The 23,697-nt window shown below is 44.7% G+C and overlaps 1 protein-coding gene across 1 annotated transcript in view; it reads left to right on the top strand.

Moving 5' to 3' along the window:
- LOC126095461 (leucine-rich repeat-containing G-protein coupled receptor 5-like) overlaps window positions 1-23,697 on the top strand; it is a 1,115,085-nt gene that overhangs the window by 772,329 nt on the left and 319,059 nt on the right. Inside the window, exons 9-11 of the mRNA XM_049910253.1 lie at window positions 438-581; window positions 4,610-4,750; window positions 20,238-20,303. Coding sequence (XP_049766210.1) covers window positions 438-581; window positions 4,610-4,750; window positions 20,238-20,303 — 351 coding nt within the window. The remainder of the gene's footprint in view (window positions 1-437; window positions 582-4,609; window positions 4,751-20,237; window positions 20,304-23,697) is intronic.

Below are 23,697 nucleotides of genomic sequence, written 5' to 3' on the forward strand. Positions count from 1 at the left end.
GATAGTGCTGTTAAAGAATAACTGGTAAAGGTTGTCACTTCATCACGCCGTAAATAACGATCAGTTATCAGGTTGGTGCCTCGGAACTGCCTTAGTTACACACCGAATCACGTGCTGTAGTGGGAAACAGGGCTGGCATTGAGGGAGCTGTGGAAGTATTCTCTGGTAGCGGTCATCTTTATGTCGCACTGTAAATGCAAGTCAGTGACTGCTGTTTGCCGCGTAGGATAAGCCGAGCGGTCTAAGGCCCTGCAGTCATGGACTGTGCGGCTGGTCCCGGCGGAGGTTCGACTCCTCCCTCGGGCATGGATGTGTGTGTTTGTCCTTAGGATAATTTAGGTTAAGTAGTGTGTAAGCTTAGGGACTGAAGACCTGAGCAGTTGAGTGCCATAAGATTTCACACACATTTGAACATTTTTTTTTGACTGCTGTTTCAGGTCGGTGTCTGGGAACCGCATCAAGTACATGCCGGGAGGGGTGCTGCAGCGGGCGCCAGGGTTGGCACTACTGGAGCTGAGGGGGAATCCCCTGGTGGCGGTCGCGCCCACTGCCTTCTCCCACCTGCCGAGACTGCGAAAGCTGTGAGTACAAACAGTACGACGCCTGGCGTTCTGTATAGAGTAATTTGTCGCTAAGTTTGTCTGCGAAGCGAAATGGTTGAAACTGTGGGATCTTATTAGGAAGCAGAAGTGTTATCATCCTTGACGAGTCATCATGACTTCAGGCACTCTATAAAATAAATTTATCTTTTCTTTCCAATGGCCGGCCGGAGTGGCCAATCGGTTCTAGGCGCTACAGTCTGGAACCGCGCAGCCGCTACGGTCGCAGGTTCGAATCCTGCCTCGGGCATGGATGTGTGTTATGTCCTTAGGTTAGTTAGGTTTAAGTAGTACTAAGTTCTAGGGGACTGATGACCTTAGAAGTTAAGTCCCATAGTGCTCAGAGCCATTTGAACCTTTCCAATAATTTTTCAGTTCAAACAGTTCTGTGTCTCTAAAGACCTCGACATCGAAGTGATGTTGATTTAACTTTTCTTTATTCTTTCTAAAACTCCCCTTCTCCAAAACATTATAAATACGGATGGGCGCTCATTTCTATGCAGCAATTTGATGATCATTATATTTTACACCAGCATGCTCAATTAGTCGAACTAATGCGAGGTCCTATCCCAGTTTCCCTGGCCCATACATCAGTATAAATTGGTTTCGTAGAGAAAACAACATCCCAAATCCGTGTGGTGATTAAGTGGAATAGGGAGCCCCTCTGGCATGACTGCTGAATAGCATTTGTTACTGAGAAAGCTGTGTAATGTAGGAGATGATTTTACAATTCAGTATCGTGTCGTTTGAAGTCTTGAGGTCCCGCAGCATGATATATGCCGTGCACAGACACTTTAAATAGAGAAATCCAAATCGCTGCTATGTTCAACTTATTTGTTGCTTTACTGGTTTGGGATAGGTGTATTTCGGCTACAGTGCCATTCTCCAGCTGAACTGCCTGCGAATAACACATAACTTCGTTAACCCTTTTCTCCATTCTTATAACAACAGTACTTACGTCTCGCTGTTTTTGACGTCCACAAAACATCGATCGGTGCTGTCACTGTCTAATTATTTGGTTGTCTTGTTTTATAGGTTGCGTGATTGTAGCATCCACATTGCCATATCTCCGTCGTTAACGTTGTAGACAAGTTTTTTGTTGACTATCGCCTTTCTGCTCTGTTTACTAATTTTTGTACTTTTGACTGCTTTATTTAGCGGAACACCTGCGGTATTACATGCCTACAATTTTGTTTTAATTTATAAATCTATGAGTTTCTATGTATCAGTGATTTGATCTTTGCTGTTAATTTAATCTTTTCTTAAAAAGTGTTATTGGCTTTGTATGATTATCTGTTACCTATATTTAAGTATCAGTACAATTTTCAGTACAGCTAGACATAAGTACTACCGTATAATCACTCAATATTGTCATTAGAAATATGATTAGAAAAAAAGTTTAATGATGATATTTATTTGTCACAGGTATCTAGAAATAGCTACCTGTAGCCGAAATAGGCCTATCGCATACCAACAAAGTGCTAAATACTTTAAACATAGTACCGATTCACATTTCTCTGTTCATTATCCTGTCGTGTTCAATAAATCTGGTTTGCTGTTCTCTATAGAAATGTCATGGCAGACCGTTATGAGGATAATTTTATCGTTTACATGGTAATCATTAAATGTCAAGTAGACCTCCAACGATTTAAGCACCTTACATAGATGTCTGTTTAAGATATTTGGTAATACCAGCGTTTATTACACACGTTTCGCTCTGAGACTGCTAGTTTGTGCTCAGGATTGTAGTAATAGCATAAAATGTAGCTTCTGAATCAGTGTCCGACGAAAATGAAAAGCTAAATTATAAACTGAGCGGAGAAGATATGTCCTCGATTTTCTCAAAATATTTAACTGTGTGGCCCTGTTATAATTTTACATTTGTTGCATTTTTTTTAATTAGAGAGGGAGCTCAATGATTCCTGCAGTATCTAGAAAATACGAAGCAGAATATTGTCATCTAATGTTAACAAACATCCTTTCACGAGAAAGTGCTCTACCCACTGAGCTATCCAAGCCCGACTCAGAACCCGCCCCTCATAGCTTTACTCCCTCCAGCACCTCGTCTGCTACCTTCCAGACTTGTTGGAAGTTCTCCTGTGCATACCTTGTGGGACTAGCACTCCTGGAAGAAAGGATATTGAGGAGAATTGGCCTAGCAATAGTCTAGGCGATTGCTTCCAGAACAAATTTTCAATCTGTAGTGGAGTATGCGCGGATTTCATTCTTCCTGATAAACCAAAAGTCTGTGTTGGACTGTTGGACTGGAACTGGAATCTCTGCCTTTCGCATACACCGACTGAGCTATCCAAGCGTGACTCACGACACGCCTTCGCAGATCCACTTCCACCAGTGCCTCATGATGTTTGAATCCCGATCAAGCACACGATGTTCAGTCTCCCAGAAAGATTAAAATCCAGCTGGCTCACCTATAATTCGTGCAGTACGACTCAGCACACTGGCGGGTGCCATGAAGGCAGAAGCTACAGAGTGAAAATTCTTTGTCGAAACTGTAGAGGTCACCCATTGGGTCAGGATTGTTTTTAGTGGGTGTGGAGGTTGAGGAGATTGGATGATGGCGCTACAGGTGCAGAGGCCGACCTCGGGAGCTGGTGAGGGTAGCAGTCACGCGCCCGATGACGTCAGCCAAACAGTGTTGTCTGATAATATATTTATTATTCGTGATCTCACAGGACAGATTGTCTTCTCCGGCGCGGCAGAAAGCGTGCTATCGCATACTGGAGTGCGGCATGGAATGTGGATACAGCATGCTGGTGTTGAGCAAGTCAAGACCAAATAGTGATGTCGTGCTGGTAGCTAGACCAGGAGCCTGCAGGCGCAAACCTACCATGGCTCACCTGGAATTCTTGCACCCCGACTCAGCACTCTGGAATAAAGAAGTGCACTTAGGCGTGTGCCATCAACATATCACAGATGGCGGGTGTTATGAAGGCGAAATCCCAGAACCCAGATCAGCAACATAATGTGCAATCAGGGAGGTGGTACCACGTTCAACCACGTAGGCGGTACTAAAGTGCCAGTGGAAGGCCCCGACTTGTCCTGATCTGTCAGTTACAATGGGGACCAGACAACAGTGGCAGCTTGCAGTGCCGAAGTTCCATCGCAGTCGTCTGGCTGCAGTCCTTTTAGATGTCGGAATCAGAGGTGCAGACGGGATTACCAATATCTGGCGGTCTCAGTGGACTTGTCCCCACCGTGATGCCGCATTTATTATCAGTTCCCCTTGGCTTCGCAATTTCCGTCAGTGCTAGACGCTGTAGAGCAGCTCTGGTCAGATTTTACATGCGACGAATGCATACTGCAAGGCTCGCTGATATTGGGTGCTGCAAAACCGCCCAGTTTGCACTCCTTGTTTATTGCTCGGCTTGGTGTGGCAACGTGTTGCGAGCAGCACCCTGCCTTCTGCAAGGTTGACTGCTCCAGATACCAATTGTACCACACGGTATGAGCTGGACCTGATTACCTACCGTCTGCGCCAAATAATAAGTTCAAAAATTTATTAGAGCTCCCTCGAATTGGATCTGCTGTGCAACAAAACATTACCCTAGGATGTGGCTAAACCATTTCTCTGCCATATCCTTTCTTCCAGGAGCGCTAGTCCGGCAAGATACGCAGGAGCACTTCTGTGAAGCTTGAAAGCTAGGAGAAGAGGTAATGGTTGAAGTGGATCTGTGGAGGTGGGTCATGAGTCGTACTTAGAAAGCTCACTCGCTTGAGCATTTACTCACGAAGGGTAGACGTCTCAGGCTCGACTTTCGATATGGAACACAGTTTTAATCTTGTGGCAAAATGTTTCAGATCAGCTCAAGCTCTGCAGGAGAGTGAAATTTCGCTCTGCAGTTTGTACTTTACTTTATTATGACTGTGTGGTAACTCTGAGAATAACATCTACCATATTTCACGTTATCTCTGTTTATACGTGCTGCTCATTATGTGGTACGCGTCACCTGCCAGAGTTGATAATATTTCCCCCTGTCTGTTTGTGCCAGCATCCTGTCCGACGCGCGGGAGCTGACGGAGTTCCCCAACCTGGAGGGCACGGCGGCTCTGGAGATCCTGCGGCTGGACAGGGCTGGACTCCAGGAGGTGCCTGCCTCACTCTGTTCTGTCTGTCCCAGGCTCCGCAGTCTGTGAGTACCTCAGTGCTTCTCCTCTTAGTGCGATCTCTGTTCTTAGAGGATGTCCCAAAGTTCAAGAGCCACAATTATACAGACGCTAGATGACCGTGAATTGGACATTTTCAGATAATCACAAAAATGATTCATTGCACTAAAACATTTATTTAATTATTTAACAAATAAATTCGCCAAACTGGAACACGTGAGGCAATACTGACCTTACGACTTATCTTAGAAGAAAGATTAAAGAAAGACAAACCTACGTTTCTAGCACCCGTAGACTTAGAGAAAGCTTTTGACAATGTTGACTGGAATACTCTCTTTCAAATTCTAAAGGTGGCAGGGGTAAAATACTGGGAGCGAAAGGCTATTTACAATTTGTACAGAAACCAGATGGCAGTTATGAGTCGAGGGACATGAAAGGGAAGCAGTGGTTGGGAAGGGAGTAAGACAGGGTTGTAGCCTCTCCCCGATGTTATTCAATCTGTATATTGAGCAAGCAGTAAAGGAAACAAAAGAAAAATTCGGAGTAGGTATTAAAATCCATGGAGAAGAAATAAAAACTTTGAGGTCCCGCCGATGACATTGTAATTCTGTCAGAGACAGCAAAGGACTTGGAAGAACAGTTGAATGGAATGGCCAGTGTCTTGAAAGGAGGATATATGATGAACATCAACAAAAGCAAAACGAGGATAATGGAATGTAGTCGAATTAAGTCGGGTGATGCTGAGGGAATTAGATTAGGAAATGAGACACTTAAAGTAGTAAAGGAGTTTTGCTATTTGGGGAGCAAAATAACTGATGATGGTCGAAGTAGAGAGGATATAAAATGTAGACTGGCAATGGCAAGGAAAGCGTTTCTGAAGAAGAGAAATTTGTTAACATCGAGTATAGATTTAAGTGTCAGGAAGTCATTTCTGAAACTATTTGTATGGAGTGTAGCCACGTATGGAAGTGAAACATGGACGATAAATAGTTTGGACAAGAAGAGAATAGAAGCTTTCGAAATGTGGTGCTACAGAAGAATGCTGAAGATTAGATGGGTAGATCACATAACTAATGATGAAGTATTGAACAGGATCGGGGAGAAGAGAAGTTTGTGGCACAACTTGACCAGAAGAAGGGATCGGTTGGTAGGACATGTTCTGAGGCATCAAGGGATCAACAATTTAGTATTGGAGGGCAGCGTGGAGGGTAAAAATCGTAGGGGGAGACCAAGAGACGAATACACTAAGCAGATTCAGAAGGATGTAGGTTGCAGTAGGTACTGGGAGATGAAGAAGCTTGCACAGGATAGAGTAGCATGGAAAGCTGCATCAAACCAGTCTCAGGACTGAAGACCACAACAACAACAACGGCCGTGCGAAGTTTAGGAGTTATTTTATTTTATTTTATTTTCGCTGCCAGTTTCGGCAATTCAATATGCCATCTTGAAAAATTATCGATTTTGCCATACTGCGACCATCTGTTTCTGAATGTCGTGAACCCAAGTGCTTCCTTCTAAGGTTTGACAGCAGTCAACTCGTGGTCCACTAGTAGTTAGCATTGCTGCTTGCCCCGGATTCGATTCCTAGACGGGTCGGAGATTTTCTCCGCCCGGAAACTGGATGTTTGTGATGTCATCACCATTTCATCGTCATCCGGAAAAAATGGCGAGACTGGACTGTGTAACGATAGGGAATTTGTGCGGGCACTGATAACCACGTCGTTGAGGGCCCCACAAACCAAAATCATCAATTACCATCATCTGCCAGTCATATCTGTTGAAATTACTTTCGTTCTCGAGCTTTCCTTCTAGCTAGCTTGTTTCACTAGCAGTCGTACTTTTCCGAAATCTGGAACTTGTCGCACTTCTCCTGATGTTCCGCTACCAGAAGTGTCACAATTCGTTTTAAGTGCGTGCAGCTTTCGCGTTCTTTAATACGATGTTTTTGATGTCCTCCCAGTTTCGACTATACGAGCAAATACACTTTGCCACAGTAGCACGTCACTTCATAGACTGCAGCAGTGCAGAAGTTATTAGGTGCGTCTGTTTGCCTCGGAAGAAGTGTTTTATTTTTTCTTGACCTCCGTAAGGCGTGCGATACAGTTCCCCACAGTCGTTTATTGAACAAAGTAAGAGCATATGGACTATCAGACCAATTGTGTGATTGGATTGAGGAGTTCCTAGATAACAGGACGCAGCATGTTATTCTCAATGGAGAGAAGTCTTCCGAAGTAAGAGTAATTTCAGGTGTGCCGCAGGGGAGTGTCATAGGACCGTTGCTATTCACAATATACATAAATGACCTGGTGGATGACATCGGAAGTTCACTGAGGCTTTTTGCAGATGATGCTGTGGTGTATCGAGAGGTTCTAACAATGGAAAATTGCACTGAAATGCAGGAGGATCTGCAGCGAATTGACGCATGGTGCAGGGAATGGCAACTGAATCTCAATGTAGACAAGTGTAATGTGCTGCGAATACACAGAAAGATAGATCCTTTATCATTTAGCTACAAAATAGCAGGTCAGCAACTGGAAGCAGTTAATACCATAAATTATCTGGGAGTACGCATTAGGAGTGATTTAAAATGGAATGATCATATAATGTTGATTGTCGGTAAAGCAGATGCCAGACTGAGATTCATTGGAAGAATCCTAAGGAAATGCAATCCGAAAACAAAGGAAGTAGGTTACAGTACGCTTGTTCGCCCACTGCTTGAATACTGCTCAGCAGTGTGGGATCCGTACCAGATAGGGTTGATACAAGACATAGAGAAGATCCAACGGAGAGCAGCGCGCTTCGTTACAGGATCATTTAGTAATCGCGAAAGCGTTACGGAGATGATAGATAAACTCCAGTGGAAGACTCTGCAGGAGAGACGGTCAGTAGCTCGGTACGGGCTTTTGTCAAAGTTTCGAGAACATACCTTCACCGAAGAGTCAAGCAGTATATTGCTCCCTCCTACGTATATCTCGCGAAGAGACCATGAGGATAAAATCAGAGAGATTAGAGCCCACACAGAGGCATACCGACAATCCTTCTTTCCAAGAACAATACGAGACTGGAATAGAAGGGAGAACCGATAGAGGTACTGAAGGTACCCTCCGCCACACACCGTCAGGTGGCTTGCGGAGTATGGATGTAGATGTAGATGTAGATGTAGACTGAAAGACGTGGTCTTTCTATAATTTTCCGGAAAAAATTTGCTTCTGCGTTCAGCGTTCAGCTAACACAGGAGACTAGAAAATCACGAACAATATCTCAATTAGAGGAGTTGAAACGTCAAGAAAAGTGATGCGGCCTAACAACACACAAGATTTTACCTTTAATGGCAGCTGCCCCTAAAGCCTGAGACGTTAAGATTACTAAGGCTACTTCTGAGGCGTCAAAGCTAAACTATTCAAAACAGTTAGAGGATCATAATTATCTGACAACATATCGCGATAACCTTTTCGTAAAATGACGTCAGAGACAGTACAATACATTGAAAAACAGTCATATCTACAACAGAAGACAAGGGAGTACAACTTTTTCCGCCGTTAAACTTCTGCAGAAGCAATCCAAATAAACATCATCACTAACCTTTGCAAAGTAAAATTCTATGTACCGACTTGACAGAAAATTCTAGGACTTTCTGGTCTTACGTTAAATCAGTAAGTGGATCGAAACAGCATATCCAGCTACGCTGGGATGATAATGGCATTGAAACAGAGGATGACACGCGTAAAGCTGACATACTAAACACCTTTTTCCAAAGCTGTTTCACAGAGGAAGACCGCACAGCAGTTCCTTCTCTAAATCCTCGCACGAACGAAAAAGTGGCTGACATCGAAATAAGTGTCCAAGGAATAGAAAAGCAACTGAAATCACTCAAAAGAGGAAAGTCCACTGGACCTGACGGGATACCAATTCGATTCTACACAGAGTACGCGAAAGAACTTGTCCCCCTTCTAACAGCCGTCTACCGCAAGTCTCTAGATGAACGGAGGGTTGCAAATGATTGGAAGAGAGCACAGGTAGTCCCAGTTTTCAAGAAGGGTCGTCGAGCAGATGCGCAAAAATATAGGCATATATCTCTGACATCGATCTGTTGTAGAATTTTAGAGCATGTTTTTTACTCGCGTATCATGTCATTTCTGGAAACCCAGAATCTACTCTGTAGGAATCAACATGAATTACGGAAACCGCCATCGTGTCAGACCAAACTCGCTTTATTTGTTCAAGAGACCCAGAAAATATTAGATACAGGGTCCCAGATAGATGCCATTTTCGTTGACTTCCGGAAGGCGTTCGGTACAGTTCCGCACTGTCGTCTGATAAACAAAGTAAGAACCTACGGAATATCAGACCAGCTGTGTGGCTGGATTGAAGAGTTTTTAGCAAACAGAACACAGCATGTTGTTCTCAATGGAGAGACGTCTACAGACGTTAAAGTAACCTCTGGCGTGCCACAGGGGAGTGTTATGGGACCATTGCTTTTCACAATATATATAAATGACCTAGTAGATAGAGCCGGAAGTTCATGCGGCTTTTCGCGGACGATGCTGTAGTATACAGAGAAGCTGCAGCATTAGAAAATTGCAGCGAAATGCAGGAAGATCTGCAGCGGATAGGCACTTGGTGCAGGGAGTGACAACTGACCCTTAACATAGATAAATGTAATGTATTGCGAATTCATAGAAAGAAGGATCCTTTACTGTATGATTATATGATAGCGGAACAAACACTGGTAGCAGTTACTTCTGTAAAATATCTGGGAGTATGCGTACGGAACGATTTGAAGTGGAATGATCATATAAAATTAATTGTTGGTAAGGCGAGTGCCAGGTTGAGATTCATTGGGAGAGTCCTTAGAAAATGTAGTCCACCAACAAAGGAGGTGGCTTACAAAACACTCGTTCGACCTATACTTGAGTATTGCTCATCAGTGTGGAATCCATGCCAGGTCGGGTTGACAGAGGAGATAGAGAAGATCCAAAGAAGGGCGGCGCGTTTCGTCACAGGGTTATTTGGTAAGCGTGATAGCGTTACGGAGATGTTTAGCAAACTCAAGTGGCAGACTCTGCAAGAGAGGCGCTCTGCATCGCGGTGTAGCTTGCTGTCCAGGTTTCGAGAGGGTGCGTTTCTGGATGAGATATCGAATATATTGCTTCCCCCTAGTTATACCTCCCGAGGAGATCACGAACGGAAAATCAGAGAGATTCGAACGCGCACGGTGGCTTTCCGGCAGTCGTTCTTCCCGCGAACCATACGCGACTGGAACAGGAAAGGGAGGTAATGACAGTGGCACGTAAAATGCCCTCCGCCACACACCGTTGGGTGGCTTGCGCAGTATAAATGTAGATGTAGATGTAGAACCGTGTGTGTGCTTCACACTATCTTCACACAAATTAACTCACATTGTTAACGAATTTTTGAGTGGCATTTTACCAGTCCTAAAGATGATGTAACACTAGAGCTGGAAAAACGATGGGAATTACTGAACTTGTGGAAAAATGCCTTCGAATGATTTCCAGATATTTTCCTGTCAGGCATACACAGATCAGGGAATACAGGTCATACCCTCACATTACAGAATGTGATCCACAAACTAAGATCAGTGGAGGCTAGCATCGTTATCCACAGACTAGGAGTTTTGCCAGTGGCTGCGAAGTACCGTGGAAAAGTGGGTAGGAAAATCTTAAGATGTGGTATATGCTGTGTTGCGACACTTCCTCGCCTGATTCATTATTGAAACATCATGGATTTTGCAATATACCATGGGATTTTCCTGATTATCCAAAATTGTTACGTAGTGCTTGGGAGTAAGGCGACCTTGCAGAGTAACCATAGCTCTAGGGAATGCCACGTTATGGCTACTACCCAAATTGTCACCAAACTCCCACTATGTTTTATTCTTCGAACATAAACTCGGCCAGATGTTGGAAACAATGTGAAACAAGACTCACCCGACCAAATGTGTTTCTTCCTTTGCTCCATAGTTCAGGTTTTATGGCTTCGGTACCACAGTTTTCCTGTTACAGGTATTTACATGATTGATGTATGATTTTGAAATTCCAGTTCGCCTTGCAATTCCCATCTCGTCGAACACCCTTTCTGTTGTTTTGGCGCTGACAGTGTTCACAGTGTGACATTCTGTTCAGCAGTGGAATTTGCAGCTCTCGTCCTCTTGTTTTTCGTAACAACCCTTTTCAGTGACTGCCTATCATGATCACTCAACACACAGGTTGTGAATTAATGGATGATGTCTTTCCGCTTTCCCTGCATGCGTTATAGATCTTCAGCACGGTTCTTCTGGAAACACCAGATGATTCGGCTCCCTTGCTTACGGAATCACCAACAGTTTTCCCACGTTCGACATAATGCACTCGCATCTACACAGAACACTGTCGTGACCATGGCAGACACCTGTAATGTGTTCATGACTTTCCGCAGATGCGGTCCGCGGTCACATACAACAGCACAACCTGCAGGCTTGGCTAGAGTCTCCAGTAATGTTCAACATGCAATTCTCGCTGTGTTTCCATATTTTTATCCAATTCTTGTGTATCTAGGGCATTTGGAGTAAGTCTTTTCCAACCACTTAACATAATTTGACAGTAATCTCACCAGCTCTGTCTAACAGGTTGATGATGGCATTGCGTTTCTGTTATTTACAGAAGTTAAAACTGTTGTATACAGGTGTTCTGCTCTGATCCCGCATTATTTGCGAATATTGCATTGATCATAACTCCATTATTTGTATTTGACGGAGATACATAGATCAGAGTCTGCAGTGCCCACCAGTGCCTGACCACAAGTTATTTATTGTGCTGCGAGAAGTTGGGTGTGCTCTACCCCCTATGATTCTTTCTCGTGTGCGTGTTGTTGGAAGAACAGTAGGGGAACATTCATGTCACAGCAAGAAACGGAACTGTAACTATGGTAAATGCACTGCTTTGGTCAATGAATGGTGAAATTAACTTGCTTTTGTTTGATTCCTGGTCAGCGTGTAAAAATCGTACTCCTTTAGCACAAACTGTCCCTCCTGAAATGTGCGTGATATTGCAATTCACACCACCTGGAAACACTGGGAAAATTGAGCTCCTAGATGATTGCTTTTTCCTTGCCTATAAAACATAATATCACACTATCTGCAGCTACGCCTTAAAGGATAGTCAATTTCACGATAAGCTCCACGACAGGTCGTTTCGCATTCGGTTGCATGCCTTCACATTCCATCGGTTATCATCCCGTTACACCTATATGATTACACACTGAAGCGCCAAAGAAACTAGCATAGGCAACTGTATTCAAATACAGAGATATGTAAACAGGCAGAATACTGCGCTGAAGTCTACAATGCCTATGTCAGACAACAAGCGTCTGGCGCAGGTGTTAGATCGGTTACTACTGCTACAATGGCAGGTTATCAAGATTTAACTGAGTTTGAACGTGGTATTGTAGTCGGCGCACGAGCGATGGGACACAGCATCTCCGAGGTAGCGATAAAGTGGGGGTTTTCCCGTACGACCATTTCACGAGCGTACCGTGAATATCAGGAATCCGGTAAAACAAAATCTTCGACATCGCTGCCGCCGAAAAAAGATCCTGCAACAACGTGAACAACGACGGCTGAAGAGAATCGTTCAAATTACTGCAGATTTCAATGCTGGGACTTCATTAAGTGCGAACCATTCAACGAAACATCATCGGTATGGGCTTTCGGTGTCGAAGGCCCTCTCGTCTACCCTTTATGATTGCATTACACAAAGCCTTAAACTTAGCCTGGGCCAGTCGACACCGACATTGGAGTGTTGATGACTGCAAACATGTTGCCTGGTCGGACGAATCTCGTTTCAAATTGTATCGAGCGGATGGACGGGTACGGGTATGGAGAAAACCTCATGAATCCCTGGACCCTCCATGTCAGCAGGGGACTGTTCAAGCTGGTGGAGGCTCTGTAACGGTGTGAGACGTGGGCAGTTGGAGCGATGCGGGACCCCTGATACGTCTATAATACGACGCTAACAGGTGCCATGTACCTAAGCATCTTGTCTGATCATCTGCATCCATTCATACCCATTGTCCATTCCGACAGACTTGGGCAATTCCAACAGGGCGATGCGACGCCCCACACGTCCAGAATTGCTACAGATTGACTCCAGGAACCCTCTCCACAGTTTAAACACTTCCGCTGGCCACCAAACCTCCCAGAAATGAACATTATTGAGCAGATGTTGGATGCCTTCCAACGTGCTGTTCAGAAGAGATCTCAATCCCCTCGTACTCTTTCGGATTTATGAACAGCCCTGCAGGTTTCATGATGTCAACTCCCTCCAGCACTACTTCAGATAGTAATCTAGTCCACGCCACGTCGTGTTGCGGCACTTCTGTGTGCTCACGGGGGCGCTACTCCATATTAGGCATGTGTACTAATTTCTTTGGCTCTTCAGTGTATATGCAGTCTTTAAGAGCGGATACCTAGCTGAACATACTGCACGGTTTGTAACTCTCAAGGAGTTCGCCTTCGAACTTCATGGACCGAACCTTTGTGATCACTGCGCCGCGCCATTTTCATTCGGTATTCATTGTTGATGTTGTTGTTGTTGTGGTCTTCAGTCCTGAGACTGGTTTGATGCAGCTCTCCAAGCTACTCTATCCTGTGCAAGCTTCTTCATCTCCCATTACCTACTGCAACTTACATCCTTCTGAATCTGCTTAGTGCATTCATCTCTTGGTCTCCCTCTACGATTTTTACCCACCACGCTGCCCTCCAATACTACATTGGTGATCCTTTGATGCCTCAGAACATGTCCTACCAACCGATCCCTTCTTCTGGTCAAGTTGTGCCACAAACTTCTCTTCTCCCCAGTCCTATTCAATACTTCCTCATTAGTTATGTGATCTACCCATCTAATCTTCAGCATTCTTCTGTAGCACCACATTTCGAAAGCTTCTATTCTCTTCTTGGTTCAAATGGTTCAAATGGCTCTGAGCACTATGGGACTCAACATCTTAGGTCATAAGTCCCCTAGAACTTAGAACTACTTAAACCTAACTAACCTAAGGACATCACACACACCCATGCCCGAGGCAGGATTCGAACCTGCGACCGTAGCAGTCCCGCGGTTCCGGACTGCAGCGCCAGAACCGCTAGACCACCGCGGCCGGCTTATTCTCTTCTTGTCCAAACTATTTATCGTCCATGTTTCACTTCCGTACATGGCTACACTCCATACAAATACTTCCAGAAATGACTTCCTGACACTTAAATCTATACTCGATGTTAACGAATTTCTCTTCTTCATGGTGCAAGTTAATGGTTCCTTTTGAACATTTCTTGAATGTCGACGATGTCGATTGTGTGAAGTGTAATACGTGCATGCCATAGGAGGTTGATCTCTCCACCTCGCGGACATTCATTTTCTGTCGCCTTCCTGATGCACATGGTGAGACTTTAGCAGCAAATTTTTTCCCTGTCATAATTGTAAACACAATACAACAAATGAGCGTTACTAAAGACTGAACTTGCTACCTCACACTCAAGGGATTCCCTATAAGAACGTACTGCCCTGCACTGCTTGTTACACATTGGGGAAGCTTAATGACGTTCCTCAGCGCAGAGTGTGCCGGTGAATCGGTATTGAGAACCTGGAGCAAGCGAAAAGCTTGATACATACTCCAGCAAGTTAATGTATTAGTAAGTATATCACGGCAAAATCAGTTGTTCAACGTAGCGCATTTGAAATCGACTGCTGTTCTTCTCATTTTCTTTGAGCTGTACAGCAACACGTCCCTGAGGGAAGCGTTCGTAGTGGAAAATGCACCTTAATTGTCCTTACTTTCACCTCACTGTCTTCTCATATGTTTCTTGACGCTACCAAACCCACCAAGTTTTCATGATAACAGTAAAACACACACGATGGTTTCTGTTGTTGTTGTTATGGTGGTGGTGGTGGTTGTGGTTGTAATGGTGGTCTTCAGCCCGAAGAATGGTTTGATACATGACTCCACGCTAGTCTATCCGTACAGATCTCTTCATCATTGCATACTTACTTTAATCTACATGCATGTGAACGTTCTAAGCGTGATCAAGCCTTGGTCTCTCTCTATTATTTCTACTCTCACGAGTCCTTCCATTATCAAACTGACAATTCCTTGATGCTTCAGACTATATGTTATCTCCCAGTCCCTTCTTTTGTCCAGTTGTGCCACAAATTTCTGTATTTCACATTTCGATTCAGTACCGCCTTATTAGCTATTCTATCTTCTCATCTACTCTTCAGCATTCTTCTGCTGCAGCACCACATTTGATTTTCTTCTTGTCTCAGCTGCTTATCGTCCACGTGTCACAAATACTTTCAGTAAAGACATTTTAAAACTACACTCCTGGAAATTGAAATAAGAACACCGTGAATTCATTGTCCCAGGAAGGGGAAACTTTATTGACACATTCCTGGGGTCAGATACATCACATGATCACACTGACAGAACCACAGGCACATAGACACAGGCAACAGAGCATGCACAATGTCGGCACTAGTACAGTGTATATCCACCTTTCGCAGCAATGCAGGCTGCTATTCTCCCATGGAGACGATCGTAGAGATGCTGGATGTAGTCCTGTGGAACGGCTTGCCATGCCATTTCCACCTGGCACCTCAGTTGGACCAGCGTTCGTGCTGGACGTGCAGACCGCGTGAGACGACGCTTCATCCAGTCCCAAACATGCTCAATGGGGGACAGATCCGGAGATCTTGCTGGCCAGGGTAGTTGACTTACACCTTCTAGAGCACGTTGGGTGGCACGGGATACATGCGGACGTGCATTGTCCTGTTGGAACAGCAAGTTCCCTTGCCGGTCTAGGAATGGTAGAACGATGGGTTCGATGACGGTTTGGATGTACCGTGCACTATTCAGTGTCCCCTCGACGATCACCAGTGGTGTACGGCCAGTGTAGGAGATCGCTCCCCACACCATGATGCCGGGTGTTGGCCCTGTGTGCCTCGGTCGTATGCAGTCCTGATTGTGGCGCTCACCTGCACGGCGCCAAACACGCATACGACCATCATTGGCACCAAGGCAGAAGCGACTCTCATCGCTGAAGACGACACGTCTCCATTCGTCCCTCCATTCACGCCTGTCGCGACACCACTGGAGGCGGGCTGCACGATGTTGGGGCGTGAGCGGAAGACGGCCTAACGGTGTGCGGGACCGTAGCCCAGCTTCATGGAGACGGTTGCGAATGGTCCTCGCCGATACCCCAGGAGCAACAGTGTCCCTAATTTGCTGGAAGTAGCGGTGCGGTCCCCTACGGCACTGCGTAGGATCCTACGGTCTTGGCGTGCATCCGTGCGTCGCTGCGGTCCGGTCCCAGGTCGACGGGCACGTGCACCTTCCGCCGACCACTGGCGACAACATCGATGTACTGTGGAGACCTCACGCCCCACGTGTTGAGCAATTCGGCGGTACGTCCACCCGGCCTCCCGCATGCCCACTATACGCCCTCGCTCAAAGTCCGTCAACTGCACATACGGTTCACGTCCACGCTGTCGCGGCATGCTACCAGTGTTAAAGACTGCGATGGAGCTCCGTATGCCACGGCAAACTGGCTGACACTGACGGCGGCGGTGCACAAATGCTGCGCAGCTAGCGCCATTCGACGGCCAACACCGCGGTTCCTGGTGTGTCCGCTGTGCCGTGCGTGTGATCATTGCTTGTACAGCCCTCTCGCAGTGTCCGGAGCAAGTATGGTGGGTCTGACACACCGGTGTCAATGTGTTCTTTTTTCCATTTCCAGGAGTGTATAATTTATAATCGATGTTAACACAGCCCCCGTTTTCAGAAATTCATTTCGTGCCACTGCCAATCAGCATTTTACAATCTAGCCTTTATATTACGTTCGTGCGCAAGTTCGCAGCGTTTTCGTTTAGCGCCTTGGAATACCGGTTGCTAAGGGCTTATTTATTGATTGCCATTTTTTTTATTTGTAGTTCATTGTTGCTATTTGAGTTAACATATTGTCATTTTGAGATAGTGAGTAGAGCTGTGGACGCTGTGAAATGGAGTGCCCAAGGGAGCTATCGGAACATTTCCAACATATTCTTCTGTTTGAGTTCAATGGACGGGTAACAGCAGAGGAGGCAGCCAGAAACATTTGCAGCGTGTGCAAAGATGAAACCATTGGATACAGCACTCCAAAAACTTGGTTCTCTTCCTTTAAGGTAGCTCGTTTTGGCTTTAGTGACATTCCACTTTCGGGAAGATCTTCGGGATTTGATGAAGATCGTTTAAAGGCATTAATCCACAATGATCCACGTGAGTGTACCGTAGAACTGGGAAATGTGACGAACTATAATCTGTAAGCAATGAGGAAGGTTCAAAAATCGGGTGTATGGGCACCGCATGCTGTAAGCCAAAATCATAAAAGTCAGCGGGCGGCCATGTGTGCATCCCTGCTTGCTCGTCATCAGCTGGCTCTTGAGCAACCTGGACTACTACTGTCCTGTATCATCACTCTTGATGAAAAATAGTGTCTTTATTCCAGCGCAAGCAAAAAAAAAAAAAATGGTTGAACCCAAACAAAGCGTCAACTCCCAGTTCGCGCATCCCCAAAAGATAATGTTACGCATAATGTGGAACAACGACGGTGTGGTGTACTGCGAATTGCTTCGGCAAAGTGTAACTATCATTGCTGACATTTATTATCATCAAAAGAGGCGTCTTGCACGCGCATTCCAAGAACAAAGAAGACTTCGTAAACTGGTGCTACTCCACGACAACGACCCCCCTCCCTGCCCCCTCCCCGCATTCTACTAGACTGACAAAAAATACTATACAGGAGTTGGGTTGGGTGGTCATTTCGTCCCGCCCCCCCCCCCCCCCTTCTTATTCAGCTGATCTTGCGCCCTCAGATTTTGATCATTTCCGCTCTCTATCGAATAACCTTCAAGGAACTTCCTTCCCGAATCAAAATGCGCTCCAACCATGACGAGTTTTTCGCCCCAAAACCATTTGATTTCTAAAATCGCGGAATCGAATAGTTACCCCAGCGTTGGCAGACTGTCGGAAATAGTGAAGGAGAACATGTTATTGATGATTAAACTCCCTGTCATGTGTATCTGTTGTGTTTAGCAAATTTATGGGAAAACTCTATGAACTTATGCACCAATCCAATATTTCAGCCATAATCAGTTAGTTTGCTGCCTAGATAGCAACTCTAATACATTATTTATTGCATCGCATTTGCTAATCTAATGCCCTCACAAACACCTGATTTAATTCCACTACTCATTCATGCCATTATCCTTGTTTTTCTTTTGTTAATCAAGACAATATTCATTACCTTTTACTGCTCTTCCAACTAGTTTGCCTTCTGAGAGAATTGAAACATCTTTTGCAAACCTCAAAATTTTTATATTCCTCCCTGATTTTTAATTTCATTCCCAAAGTTTTCATGGGATTCCTTGGCGGCTTTCTCAATGTGCGGACTGAGTAACTTCAGCGATAAGTTTGTAAAACCCTGTCTCCTTTCCTTTTCGACCACAACTTCCCTTTCATGCCCTGCTATTCTTATAACTGCAGCCTGGTTTCTGTACAAGTTGTAGATAATCTTTCAGTACCTGTACTTTACGCCTGCTACTTTCAGAATACAAAGAATACATCCGAGTCAGTGCTATGAAAAGATTTCTATGAACCTAGTAAGGGTACAACGTACGTCTGACTTTCTTCAGTCTCTCTTCCACTATAAATCATAGAATCAGTTCTGCTTGACGCGTTCCTACATTCTCCGGAACCCAAACTCATATTCCCGAAGGCCGGCTTCTGCTTGTTTTTTCTTGTGTAACTAATTCGTGTCACTATTTTGTAGCCATTACTTACAAAGCTCATAATTTGGCAGTATTCAGATCTGAAGATACATGCTTTCTTGAAACTGAAATTATTGTATTCTTCTCACTGTCTGAGAGTGTTTCGCCTGCCTCATACTCAGTTATTCTAAGGAAAATTTTCCTTTCTTTCCTTGAGCAGGTATGCGTATGTTGAAATTCAGATGTGGCCATGTATCTGCATTCTGCTTGTCAGCAGAGTATGATTCAGGGACTTTGTGGAAATAGTAGGTCTCATGTTTCGAATTAGGTTTCCAGTGTTCTTTCCAATTCTTCTATCAGTACCATATGTACCATCTCTCCTTTCTCTATACTACAGGGTGTCCCACTCAAACCTTTCTTGTTTCAAAGACGCAGGGAAAAAACATAGTAATACGACACCAAAATGCACCACATTGTACAGCACCTCAAAGAATTTATTTATTTATCATCAGTACACCTCTACATATGAACCATTTGTAGCACGAAGAATATCGAGTCTATATTCAATTTCTTGGCAAGTTCTTTGTAACATTTACTATGTTATTGTTGAATCGCATTACTGATACGATGTCGCAACGCAGGAATATCGTCCACGTTGGTCGCATACACGTGCTCCTTCACGAATCCCCATATGAAGAAACCAAGAAGCGTAATTCGGGTAAACGTGGTGGCCAGGCAATGGGTCCTCCGCGTCCGATCAAACGATTCCGCAATTTCCTATTCAGGAACTTGCGAACAGCCGTTGACCAATGCGGCGGAGCTCCAGCTTGTTGAAATAAGATGTTCGGTTGCCAGTCATGTATCTGGGGGTACACAAACTGCTACAATACACTGACCCATTCACTGTTTGTTCCGCAAAGAAGTTTAGGGCTATCACGAACATGTTAAGTGACAACGTGCGGATTTTGCGAGCCCAAAATCCGAACAATACGCCTATTAAACCTTCCTGATAGGTTAAAGGTTTCCTTATCTGAGAATAAACATCTTTCCAGGAAGCTGGCATCCATATCAATACGCTGCAGCATATCCGCAGCAAATTGTTGTCGGCGTGGTTTGTCGTTCGGTGTCAGATGTTGCAGAAGTTGCACTTTGTAAGCACACGTACAAAGACGCTGCTGAACTACACGATGCAATGTTGATCGAGATACATCACGTTGCCTAGATGCTTGACGAATTGACTTACGTGGGCTTCTGAGAAACGTTTGTCTGATGTCCTCCAGTGTCTCATCTGAAACTCCGTAACGTGCACCGCCGAAATGTATCAGAACATTTCCTGTTGCCAGAAACTTCTTACACCATTCCGTAATTGTTTTCACATCAGGTGGATCTTATTGATACAGACGACAATAATTTCTTTGCACAGTAATCGGCGATTTTGTTTCTGCAAAGCACACTACAGCTTGTACGCGCTGCTGTGGAGTCACCATGCGACCATGCTGCACTCTAGCGACGATACTTAGCACTTCTGACGCGGGAATATAAATTCTTTGAGGTGCTCGCGCATCTACTGTTTTCCTCTCCTGGGTCCTTGAAATCAGTGAGGTTAGAGCGGGATACCCTGTATTCTTGAAGTTCTTTTTCCTTCTATTGGCCTTCTGAACGATTTATGTTCTTTTTCTGTCAGTGGGATAACATGACTTCTTTCTGCTTTTTTCTGTTTCAGAGACGTGAAATCAAATAAGCTGACCAAGATTCCGGACCTCTCGCAGTGCAAGGATCTAAGAGTCCTGTAAGTACAACAGAAAAGCGGTATGAGTGAGTGCAAACTACACTACACCCATGAGCAATTGAACTAGCTATTGCTGCTGTCTTGAAGGAGAGAAGGCGTTCCTGCCGCCAGTTAGTAAAAATAATTCGACGGGTCACGTGACTATGACATCATCAGACCTCAGATTTACCGTCAACGTGACAGACCATCTGAGAATAGGCAACAGACACGATATTAGCGCATTTGATTGCAGCTAAATCTTGTGTACTTGATTCGTGGCGTACTCGAGTCTGCCAGACTGCGCAGACACTGACATATTTGCGTGACCACATCTAAATAGTGTACTCTGCGTACTTGGATTCCGAAGAAACTCACGCCGTCACAGTCAGTTTGGGTAACAAAGAATAAAGAAAACGAATCACTACAGCCGTATCATCAAAGAAATTTATTTCAAACGACTAGTTGCGGCGCAACACTTTCGCCACTGTCAGGTCCACCATAAATCAAAAGAATACTTTCATTCGCTGGCCCATGTATTGTAGAACCCATATAATAACAGTTGTCGTGGATTGCATACAACAGGAGTGTGTGCTCTACAAATCGTTGTCACCATTATGGCATTGTAGAGTATACACTCCTGATGTATGCAAGCCACGACAACTAACATCATATGGGTTCTACATTACATGAGCCAAAAAATGAAACTATTCTCTTGGTTTGTACTTGATACAAAGATGGCGTAAGTTTTGCGCCGAAACTAGTCATTTGAAGTAAATGTCTTTGGTGATACAGCTCTGGTGATTCATTTTCTTTATTTGCATCATCAGCCGTTGTCCGACGTTCATGAGAAAGATAGATTTCCACAAGTTGGGTAACTATGTGTTGCTGACAGGGTCGCCGTCGACTATCGAGGATTAGAACTGTGAACAGACTGGCTACAGTGCAAAAATGACGGGCAGCTCAGCGATGAGCAATTATAGTTGAAGAGTAGTCATAATATCAAGATCAACTTCCTCAGCTAGGAGTACAGATTCCATCACCCCATACACGTACTTTTTGCACTGCATGACATGAAGTACAGCAGCTATCATGGACACAGAAGACACCGATGGCAGGTTTGTATGTGTGTGTGTGTGTGTGTGTGTGTGTGTGTGTGTGTGTGTGTGTGTGTTGAAAAACAGATATGTACATGAATGTGCATTCTGTGAGTGACTAAAGCACGATTCATAGAGCTGGCGGAAATAGTCTGTTTGCCTGTTATTGTCCAGTTGTCCAGGCAAAATATTATGTGGCTATAGCACTCTGCCGCGCGGTATCAACCGAGCGGTCTAGGGCGCTGCAGTCATGGACTCTGCGGCTGGTCCCGGCGGAGGTTCGAATCCTCGCTCTGACATGAATGTGTGTGTTTGTCCTTGGGATAGTTTAGGTTCAGTAGTGTGCAAGCTTAGGGACTGATGACCTTAGCAGTTAAGTCCCATAAGATTTCATACACATTATAAAATATATTACATAGCACTCAATAGACGAACTGTACGTTCAGGTAGACAATGCACCATTCCAACGTTCCTTAATTATTAAGGACCAGTTTTAGGAACAGTTTTCAAATATCACGGTGCTCGCGCGGCCACCTCAATCGGGTTGTTCCAACACAGCCAAGCTGTGCAAGCGCTCTGTAAGTTCTGCCGCAGGCAGGCGCAGGTTGTACAGGTTACCTGCAGTTGTACTGCAGTGCGTTCTGTAAGGGTGCGCACTGCTTTGCTTCCGCCGCTAGGCACTTGGCCAGAGCCTACCGTCTCTGAATCAGCAGTTCGCCTGCGGCCGCCCAGCTGCCCGCGAACGGACACTCGAGCTCGAACAGCCCGGCCTAGATCACCTGATCTCAGTCCTCATAAGCATGGTTCTGGTTAGGTGGTATTCAGTCAGAATGGCTCCCCGTAACTTCCGCAGTGAATGTCACAGTTCATCGTCCCTGGCAGCAGTTGGATAGAGCGTGTTGCGTGCCAGTTGCAGATTGTAGATAATTCAGTTGCTCATGACTCTGTAAGTGCTGGTTATTTCGATATTTAATAGAACAGTAAGGTTTCCATTACATGAATTATTTGTGAAAATTTAAAATTGATGAACAGATATGTTACTTCTTCAACTTCGATATATACTGTTGTGTCCCGCGGTCGGCAGGAAAAATAACAAACAGTCAATTTGAACACACTTTATTATAATTAAATAAAAAAAACGCCTTCTTGGCGCACACTAAGTTTTAAACGCAAGAACAACAAGAAAACCCGCAACTCTTGTGGTGACAAACCAAATAAGGGAACAAGACAATGGAAGAAAAATACTGAACAAACTCTATTTTACACAATACAAAATAAAACGTGCTATTACAATGCTACAGCGAGTGAATACAATGCTAGGGCCAGCCTTAAGTACTGGCCAGGGCTGTTCCTAGCGGTTGGTCTAACGGTCTAAGGCGTACATACAAGGGAACCTCCCCATCGCACCCCCCTCAGATTTAGTTGTAAGTTGGCACAGTGGATAGGCCTTGAAAAACTGAACACAGAGCAATCGAAAAAACAGGAAGAAGTTGTGTGGAACTATGAAAAAAATAAGCAAAATATACAAACTGAGTAGTGCATGTGCAACATAGGCAACATCAAGGTTAGTGTGAGCTCAGGAGCGCCGTGGTCCCGTGGTTAGCTTGAGCAGCTGCGGAACAAGAGGTCCTTGGTTCAAGTGCAAAATTTAATTTTTTATTTTCAGCACATGTTCAGATTTGCTTGGACATATGCAGGATTTGGCGGTCTACACACGGAAAAAATTGAAAACGTTAAAAACATATGTTTTGAGAGAGCACAGGGAAAACTATGCTACTGTGAAACTTGCATTCATTTGTTGCAGTTTATGTGACAAACTTTTATGTTTTCATCACTTTTTTTGCGAGTGATTATCATATCCACAAGAAAACCTAAGTCGGGCAAAGTAAAAGAATCTTTTTACCCATTCGCCAAGTGTACAAGTTAGGTGGGTCGACAACATATTCCTGTCATGTGACGCACATGCCGTCACCAGTGTCGTATAGAATATATCAAGGAATCGGTTGACCTACGACCTTGCGATCAAATGTTTTCGGTTCCCATTGGAGAGGCACGTCCTTTCGTCTACTAATCGCACCGTTTTGCGGTGCGGTCGCAAAACATAGACACTAAACTTATTACAGTGAACAGAGACGTCAATGAACGAACGGACAGATCATAACTTCGCGAAAATAAAGAACGTAAACTTTTCACTCGAGGGAAGAGTTGAACCAAGGACCTCTCGTTCCGCAGCTGCTCACGCTAACCACGGGACCACGTCGCTCTTCAGCTCACACTATTCTTGATGTGGCATATCTTCCGCATGGGCTACTCAGTTTGTA

Source organism: Schistocerca cancellata, chromosome 8 (assembly GCF_023864275.1).
Source record: "Schistocerca cancellata isolate TAMUIC-IGC-003103 chromosome 8, iqSchCanc2.1, whole genome shotgun sequence".
NCBI lineage: Eukaryota > Metazoa > Arthropoda > Insecta > Orthoptera > Acrididae > Schistocerca > Schistocerca cancellata.